The sequence below is a fragment of the Cystoisospora suis genome (assembly GCF_002600585.1).
Source record: "Cystoisospora suis strain Wien I chromosome Unknown contig_2639, whole genome shotgun sequence".
Taxonomy (NCBI): Eukaryota; Apicomplexa; class Conoidasida; order Eucoccidiorida; family Sarcocystidae; genus Cystoisospora; species Cystoisospora suis.
In genome coordinates this window covers 1,982-10,941 of record NW_027155437.1, presented here as the reverse complement: position 1 = coordinate 10,941, position 8,960 = coordinate 1,982, and the positions used below count along the sequence as shown (strand labels likewise).

General features: G+C 46.2%; 3 protein-coding genes across 3 annotated transcripts in view; all 3 read left to right on the top strand.

Annotated features, from left to right (window-relative positions):
- The window catches only part of CSUI_005450 (dix domain protein), a gene marked incomplete at its 5' end in the record, with an annotated part of 4,770 nt that extends 301 nt beyond the window's left edge, over positions 1 to 4,469 (top strand). The window contains 3 exons of the mRNA XM_068065626.1: positions 637 to 787; positions 1,607 to 2,210; positions 3,078 to 4,469. Coding sequence (XP_067922400.1) covers positions 637 to 787; positions 1,607 to 2,210; positions 3,078 to 3,124 — 802 coding nt within the window. The remainder of the gene's footprint in view (positions 1 to 636; positions 788 to 1,606; positions 2,211 to 3,077) is intronic.
- A 1,111-nt stretch (positions 4,470 to 5,580) lies between these two features.
- Positions 5,581 to 8,200, top strand: CSUI_005449 (uncharacterized protein). The gene has a single exon (XM_068065625.1). The coding sequence runs from the start codon at positions 7,183 to 7,185 to the stop codon at positions 7,474 to 7,476; it is 294 nt and encodes a 97-aa protein (XP_067922399.1). The 5' UTR covers positions 5,581 to 7,182; the 3' UTR covers positions 7,477 to 8,200.
- Positions 8,201 to 8,569: 369 nt separating this feature from the next.
- Positions 8,570 to 8,947, top strand: CSUI_005448 (uncharacterized protein). The gene has a single exon (XM_068065624.1). It carries the CDS (start codon positions 8,712 to 8,714, stop codon positions 8,814 to 8,816), a length of 105 nt encoding a protein of 34 aa, XP_067922398.1. The 5' UTR covers positions 8,570 to 8,711; the 3' UTR covers positions 8,817 to 8,947.
- Positions 8,948 to 8,960: the final 13 nt, after the last annotated feature.

Genomic DNA, 8,960 nt, shown 5'->3' with positions numbered 1-8,960 from the left:
TACATAACATACATATATATATATATATCCATCTATATGTATAGATACATGCATGCTGTGCATGTATTAGGCGTATGTAGTTGCCTGCTGAGTTGTATCAAAGGAGAAGGTAAAGGGGGAATGAGAGCTGAAGAGGAGTATATATATATATTGATATATACGTTTATGTGTAGATATATGTGTATATATATGTATATCTATATCTAGAGAGAGAGTGAGGAGGCAGAAAAGTAGATTCGATATTCTGTATCTCTACATGTGTGCTTACTTGTATATTTATCGATACGTCTTATATGTATATAGTTGGATATATATGTATATATACATAGGTGTGTACGTACTCGTGTATTTCGAGTGACTGGTGTGAGCGAAGTAGGTGTAAATTTTAGATCTTTCTTCCAACTGCCTTAGATACAAGATGAAGAAGATTCTATCTAATACAGATGAGGAGCAAGGGGTTTATAGATAGATTAGAGATAGATAGATAGATAGAGAGGGATGTTCTCGAAGTCTTTCTCTTCAAGTTTAAGGAAGTTAAATAAGAGAGGTGGAACCTCCTTAGGTAACTTCTTTCTTTCTTTTTCCTTTTCTTTTTGTTCTGGATCTTCTTTTTATCTTTTGGTTCGTGTGCTTTAGATTCAAAGTGAAGGTGAAGGAGAATCCCTGGACTGTCTCTTCTTCTTCTTCGCATCAGGAGGGAGGCCTTGAAGGGTGTCCTTTTGTCTGGCTAGATGTCTTAGAGGAAGATCATCCTCTTCCTCTATGCGATCATCGAATCTATATCAAGGTATACAGTGATAACGAGAAGACATATCTTAGATAGGCATGTATATCTATCTATATATCTGTCTATCTATCTATATATTTGTCTATCTAGATGTAGATGACCGTCTTCCCCAGAGAAGGAGCGAAGGTATGACGTTGTTGTATGTGTGTACATGAGCTTTAGAGAGAGACGGCGGGGAGACAAGGAAGACGAGAAGGAGGAGACGGAAATGCGTGTCTCCTGCACAGTAGTCACACGCCTGTCGAGTTTGTGTGATGCGATGGGCAGATAGAATTGAGAGATCACCGATGAAGGATTGCTGACACGTACATACATAGAGCTAAAGCAGATAGGTAGATTCAGATCAGATAGATCAGGAAGAGATAGATAGATTAAGGGTAGATAGATAGGTTAGAGATAGGGAGACAACTGTAGATAGATAGAGTTGGTATAAGGAACAGCGGCGAATGACAGGGTGGGTCCTCCCCCCTGACTATGACGATGGAAATATGGCGCAGTGTATGTACACCCCAACTGTGACGTGTGGCCCAGCCCTCCATCTCTTCTTCCCTTTCTTGTACCTTCATTCTAGATCTATCTATCTCTCTATCGTGGATCCCTTGATGTATCTCTTTATTCATCTTGAATCTCTCTAGATATCTCTGTTTCTCTCATATTCCCCTTGTTGAGTCCTCTCATCACCTCCCCATTGTTTCTCTTTCTTCTGTTGATACGTCTTGATCTCCTCTGATTCTTTTTCTTCTTCCTTTTCTTTTCTTTTCTTTTCCTTCCTTGTTTTTTCTTCTTCATCTTTCTCTCTTTCTTCTTTCTGTTCTCCAGGCCACCCGGCTAAGTTGGTATTCCAGTGACTGCCTTCCGCCGAAGCATACTAGTAGTGTAGGAGGTGAGATCAACCCGAGCATGCTAGGAGGTCGAGGAAGAATCGATGGATCATCTCAAGATCAAAGAGCGACAGTTGCATCGACGTCAGCCGGGAGAGGAGTTGGAGAAGGAAGCAAAGGCTTGAATAACCTCGATCCAAACACGGGGGGGTTTCCCAGTCAGCATCTTTCTCGTAAGCACAATGCTGATGCTTCTTCTGCTTATCAAACTTCTTCTTCTTCCTCGTCGGCTAATCCTTCTTCTTCATCCTCGACTGCGACGGCCTCTGCTTCGAATTCACACAATCTTATCATGACAGGGCCCGAGGCAGGTTTGATCTCCTCATCCACTTCTTCTTCTCGTCATGACTCCCCGCCTTCACATCTTGGAAGAGGAGGCGGGGGAGGTGTAGGTGCTGCTGGGGTGTATGTACAGCCGGGGATGAACCATACTAGCGGTAGTAGCAGTTATACAAGTGGGAGTGACGGAGTAGATATGCTTCTTTTCGGAGAAGATATGCCTTCTTCTTCATCGTCTTCGGCAAATAAAGGAAGTTCAAATGGTAGGCTCTATTAAACTGAATGAGGAGGTACATCCTTATGGATGTGGGAGGGGTAGATATTTTAGAGCTCTCGTCAAGCTATCGCTGTCACGACGGTGTCTCCATCTGTTGTTTCTCTTCCTCCTCTTAGAGAAAAGGTTTGTTAGAGTCGATGAGCGGTCTCCTGTCTCGCCGCTTTCTGGTTACCTAGATAGCTAGTTAGCTAGCTGAGGTGCCGCGAGGGAGACACGGTGTGTGGGGAGGAGGAAAGGTGGGATACGATGACACTCGTATGTCTTGTTGGTATAGGAAGAGGGATGTGAATGGCTAGCCAACGCCATGTCTTTTTCGGGAGAAGAAATTGGGATGTGGAGCTTATGAATCCTAGCAGACAGATTTCGATCTTCTATATCTCCGTTGATAGCTTCCTTCTACCTCTGCTTTCATGGTGTCTCACTAGTCCCTCATGTTTCAGGTAGGAATGTCTTTTTCTTTCAGTTGGTTGGGAGACTCCCTTTCTGTCTCCGTGCATGCATACGGGTGAGTCTGAAGGCGACGGAGACGAGACATAGAGATTCTTTGGTGGCGTGCATGCTCCAACTGGGACAAAACTCTTTTCCTACTGTCGCCTGCCTTGGTATATATATATATATATATATATATTTATGAGAAGGAGATAGAAGAAGACGTGTCTCCAAGTCCTTCTTCAGTCTTGTATATCTTTATTTATCTAGATAGATTAATCTATGGATTGTAGACGACCAGGTAGACTTGTAGAAGTCATACCGAGTAGCGACTGCCAGTCATGTCTAGTAGGAGAGTTCAGCACAACGTTCTTCTCACTTTGCTTGTGTGATTTATGACTTGCGGGATTCTTTATCCATACAGGATCTTCCTCGACAAAGCTGGAGAACAATATTGACCTGATCTTTTAGAGCAGAATACTCTCTATTTACGTAAGAGAGAGGAAGAAGAAGAAGAAGTTGGCCCTCGATTTCTCCTTATTCTACAGGGTACATACACGCAGACACGTGTCGGTGGTGTCGTTCAGATGAACTAAAACATACAACTCAACTGAGACACAAGAAGAATCTTTTCTTCTCTCAGTCGACGTCTTTCACAATTCTTTACCTTTCCTTCTCTCCCCCTAAGAGGCAGCTAGCTGTTCTTCTTGACGGTCGGGACGACGTTGTTACGTACTTCTCTCCATGCATACCTTTCCTCTGTCGTCTATCTGTCTCTCTTTCTTATTTTATAGATCTGTCTTTACTTGATCTTCTTTCTATCTGTCTAGATTCAATCTAAGGAATTTCCCACAATCCTCTCCTCTCCTGTGTCGAGATGTGAAGCGCACGAAGCCGAGGTACATATACCTATGTATCTATCTATCTATATATATGTGTATGTATAGATATCTAGATGTATATGTGTGTGGTATTTCTTCGATCTTTTTTATCTTCTTGTTATGAATGGGAAATGCTTCCGTACCTTTTCTCTCCGTCGATTGTTCGATTCGTGTGGAGTGACGACAAGAGATCGGTTGGGGGCTTCGTCGATTCATCCAGCACAGGAAAGATCACCCTACACTCATCCTTCTCTCACTCATTAGCTATACGCTCTGGAAAAGCAAGGAGAGGGGGAGCAGGCAGGTAGACAGTAGAGTTGGATATATATATATATGTCAACGCATACATGTAGATACATGTTTCTATTGATATAGAGAGAGATGTGTATATAGACATTTTAGAGATACATACCCGTACATGTACACGTGGATATATTCATCGATACATACATCCGTATATACACATGTATATATATATATATACATATCTACATGTGTATATATACCTGTCTGTAGTGTGGGACTTCTTCGTGGGGCTGATAGCAAGAGAGAGGCGTTGGGTCGTTTGCTGGTTTTTCTTCGTATGTCGGGACCATCGCATGCGGATCATAAGAAACAATATTCTTATTGCCACCTCTTGAACTCACTGTGTAGATATAAGTCCTTCGTATAGACGGGGAAGCTTGCGGAAGTCCTTCTCCGGTCCGCGCCCAGAGCAGCGACGGACGGCTTACGTGTGGACCCATTAATCAATCGATCTTTCCACATGCTGAAATATATACGTATTTCTGTATATGCATATATATGGATATGTTCATATGTATACGCTTAAGGCCTTTCTATGAGTCCTCGTCAAACTACTGGACGTCTCGTCGTTACAACAGGAGGCCTAGACAAAGAGAGAGACACGATACGATGCTTTTAGCTGAGCGAATCTCAGGACAGATGACTGTCGATTGTTCAGACAATCGATTCTTGAAGTCATTCGATTTGACCTCGATGGGTGCTCCGGCCCCTCTCTGTTTCTCTCGCTCCAACTACTAGGATAGATCTCCAAGTCCCCCTTTCCCCATGACCCCTTGCAAATACTCCCCCAATACAGCTCGGCTTTACACGGAGGAGTGCTCTCTTATTCACTTATTGACGTGTTGTCTCAAACACGTTGGGAGAGGAGAGGACGCCTGATGACGGTTTGTCGAGAAAGCCGCCGTTGTCGCCTCATTCTCCGTCAGAAAGAGGGAAATGTTACGATGATACTAGCTAGCTAGTAAGGTACTACGGATGATGTTTTTTGCCACAAAAAGAGGAGGAGAAAAAGACATTCGGGTTCTTTCTTTGTGGGTGTTGACTGAGAAAAATGACAATCCAGAGAGACCCTACTAAACAAAAAAAAGATCTGCAGAGGACGATGGATAGGTCCATTAGAATTACAGGCGGATAGGCAAGGAGTGAAACATTGACGAAGAAAATAGAATGGAACGGCAGATGAGGACAGAGTAGTAGTAGTAGTAGGAGGGTCGATGTGGCAGTAATCGCACCGACGGAATCCACGGTTTGCTTTACGAAGGTGCTAGCATTTGGTTAGTCTGTTCTGTGGGACTTTGTTAAGTTCTTTTCTCTTCATTCATAGATTTGCTCTCTACAGAACACCGAATTTCGCTGGCTGAACGAGAGAAAGCCGTGTGACATCGGAGATATTCCCACGGTGACCATAGAGCGGACGGACTCTCTCCCTTTCATCATTCTGATCTTCAGAGGCCGAAGTGGTAGATTGTGTCGAATGGGGGCTCGAACCCTGGCAGCTAGGTCCATGGACTAAGAAAAGGAAACAACTGAAAGCAACGAGTGATGAACATCGGACAGTCGAGCTGACCGCCTGTGCGTAGAACCACCACAGACACCCGTAGGTAACGCCGAACGTGTTTGAGACACACCGGCGCCTCTATCAAGCTACTATCTCTCTGACTACTCTCACAACAGCCGGGCTTGGCCCCTCTCTGTCTTCGCTCCTCCCGGCCTCTCACTGACAAGATATCTTTGCTACCTGCGTCTCTGGTTCGTGACCAGGGAAGTCAGCCGTCTTGTAGCTGATCGTTCACGGGGACGCCTCTCTAGAAGGCAACGCCGTGAAGTCTACGAATGTACACCGTTATGAAGTTGACAAGCTTTAAGTTCCGAATCCACGAATGCGGGGGGGCTCATCGGAAGACTTACAATACCGGGTTGATGAACGCACTTTTTTGTATCCTTTCTGCATGTAGGAACAAACTAAATTACACCATGATCCTCATCTCTCCAATCAAATCACTAAATACCACTCCGCAAGAGGGAATCAGCGGAAAACAACTTCACATTCCTATAGGAAAGAGCACGCATCTAACGTAGCCGGCGCCTGAAACCGCGACTTTCTTCCGATACCGTCAAAGAAGGTTTGATAGAGCGAACTCGCTGCCACAATAAGAAAAGGTGACAATCCAACTTGCTTTTTGAGAGAGATCGAACCTTAAATCAACATGACAGGACCTGATCGAATCTTCCATTAAAACGAACTACAGGAATACCCGATATGAAGAAGCCAAGAAAGGAACAAAGCAATGAAAATGGTGTTCTGCATGAACCCCATCCCAGCACCCAGCAAGCCCATCCTTGCTTGTTCTATTACATCATCCATTCTTAGTTCTCAACAGCGAGTGATCCGCCTTAAAACAGCCCCTATTTCCCTTCTTTATCGCCTTGATTAACTCTGTCTCTGCGCATCATTCGCATCGACAACGCGCCCACTAAACAGGACGACATCCTCTGAAGCGGAAAGCCCCGTCCGCGCAAGATTACGCGAGGGCTGGAACCGAATCTGAAAGAGAAACGGATGGTCAAAAACGATCTGGCGAGTGATTCTTTCTCTAATAAGGCCGTCAGCGGCGTCAAGAAAACTAGCTGCCGCGGCCTCAGTTCCTTCTTCATCCACAGAGATATCCGCTGCATGCCGGAACAAATCGAGATGTAAATTTGTGTTACCGGATAACCGAGAGAGATCCGGATGATCTTTGAAAAGATCATGTACACCTAGCTCCTTGAGGACGCTGACAACGTCCATACGATTCCTTTCAGCTGATAAAAAGAACCGTGGAACCCAAAATTCCACCACAGAGCGAAATGCTTTTTTCTCCCCCTTCCGCAAGGCATCATTATTACGGGCCCGGATCAATCGCTGATGGCGCATTTTCTCAATCATCTCGTCGATCATGCTGGGATTTTGTAAGAGGTGGTCTTCAAAATCTTCGAGGCTATAAGCAGGCATGAAGATATACATAGCAAGAGATGGGTCTGTGTACTCGAGACGGATGGCAGTGATCATCGAGCTGCCATTATCGCTACTATCTAAGAACTCAACGCTGCCTTCAGATAACCGCTGTTTCATAAAAATCGCTTTCTTTTCGTAGCCTCCTTCACCCTCTCCAGAAGCAAGAGACACATCCGTCATGAACGGCTTCAATTCCGAATCGTCTTTCTTAAACGGGAATCGCCATGGAGCTTTGATATACAACGCGTTGACCACAGCCAGCTTTGTGTTGGGCGAGAAATCAAGGGGCGAAACGATGTGATTTATCCGTGATGAAGTCACCTCCGACACAAACGAATTAATTTCTGATGCAACACCTCTTGGGTCCTTCCAAAAGTCCCGGACTAAAACATCCACTCCAAACGCTTCTTTTACTTTCTTCTTGTATTCTTGGAAAACTGGGTCATGCTCGACAAGAGGATGTACATAGAGTCGATCTGCAACCTGCACCACAATCCTGTTTGCCCTGCCATGAGGATGATCTGAAGATAGATCTGGGAGATCCAACTGATCACAACTTTCGTCAAAAAGACGGCGCATCTGCTCCAGAGTTGGTCCAGAAGTCCCCGCTTCCAAGACACGGAACGCTCTTAAAATACTAAAGGGAGAAAAAACCATATTCCTCGACAACCTCGTACGATCCGCCTTCATAAGCGCGCCATGGAGACGGGCAGACACCTCGGTTGGTTTGATCAGTTCGGCTTCAGCACCCGCCTTCCCATGGCTAACAAAGGTCCCGGCTATCATAGCCCAACAGAAAAAACACAAGAACACACTTTTCTTACACGCCCTCTGAGACAAGCGCACATCATGCTTCACGCCTCTAACAGAGGGGACGGCCGCGCCATCCCTACGACAAAAGCTGAAGATCGACATAGTGGCGTAAAAAGAAGTCGTAAGCGACTACCGGGAAAAAGCGTCGGAAGTCTTCCGCGAACTGAAGACAAATACTGATGGAAAGTCGTTTTTTTACACCCATGCGAACCGCCGCCTTATACCCCAGGAGACGGATTTGCGACAGAACGCTAACGGCCGGGCGCGACGGGGGGAGACGCGGAAAGCGCGTAGGAAGGTAACGTTTTATTTTGGTGACTTCTTCTCTCTAATGGAGACAACCATCACGACTAGCGGGATCCGGGGCTCGCTGGGACTCACAATGTAACCTGTCAGCTGTGAGCCGTCTCTCATTCCCGATAAGAGACAACGCCGCAATATGCAACCGCATCTAGTTGCTCCTCATGGGTACTGTCCGTTACTGGGCCCGACGGAGAAAAAAAACGCCCGACACCGATTAGAGTACCTCTGTTAATTACTAATAACGATGCTTCTCCTGGGACTACAGCTCGCACAGACGCTACGGCGTGAATGTACATCAGGGTAGAGACGGAGGGAACGCCTCGTGGCACTATAACGCTAAGCCGGACAGTTGTCTCCGTACATAAGCCGACGGGCTGCCTCGTCTTCAAAGCCTTCTGATCCCGATAGGTAGTCTCTTGCCGAGGGCAAGGCTTGGCTTGACAGATGGCCCTCACCCAAAGCTGGGTCGCAGAACGTGTCCCGGGAGGGGCGGGCAGCAGATCAGCTCAACTCTTGGCACGTGATCTTTTTTGCCTTGCGCTTGGTTTGCTCCCCACCCCCCCGTCCCCTTGTGTTCTATCGCGCCGTGGCCCCGGCGTTGTCGTTGGCTTCTGGAGCAGGTGCCCTCAAGAAGACTCTGTTCCTTGACCGCTGTCTCGTTCTTACAGTCCTCTCCGAGTGCTGTCTCTTGAGTGTTTCTTTCGTATCCCGACGACAAGGTTGACACACAGAATTCCCCCAGTTTTGGTCATGCCTGCTCATGGGGCTCACGACAACAACTGAGCCTTCGCCGGAAACGGTCTGCAGACGAACAGGAGGCCGGCCGTATGATCCAGGGGCGCGAAAGCGCGTTATCCACCAGTAGATCTTCGTACCTCCCGCTGCGGAATCCTCTGTAATAGAAAAGCCTAACTACTCCCGGTCCATGCTGTATTTTTTGTGTCTCTTAGCATACTAGTTTCTAGGTCGGAGACTATCGTCATCTTGCGTCCCTCGTCGAGCTCGCTCT

Bases quoted from the DNA above. Each gene is read 5' to 3' on its own strand.
- CSUI_005449 (XM_068065625.1), top strand. From the start codon at position 7,183: ATGCAACACCTCTTGGGTCCTTCCAAAAGTCCCGGACTAAAACATCCA.
- CSUI_005448 (XM_068065624.1), top strand. From the start codon at position 8,712: ATGGGGCTCACGACAACAACTGAGCCTTCGCCGGAAACGGTCTGCAGA.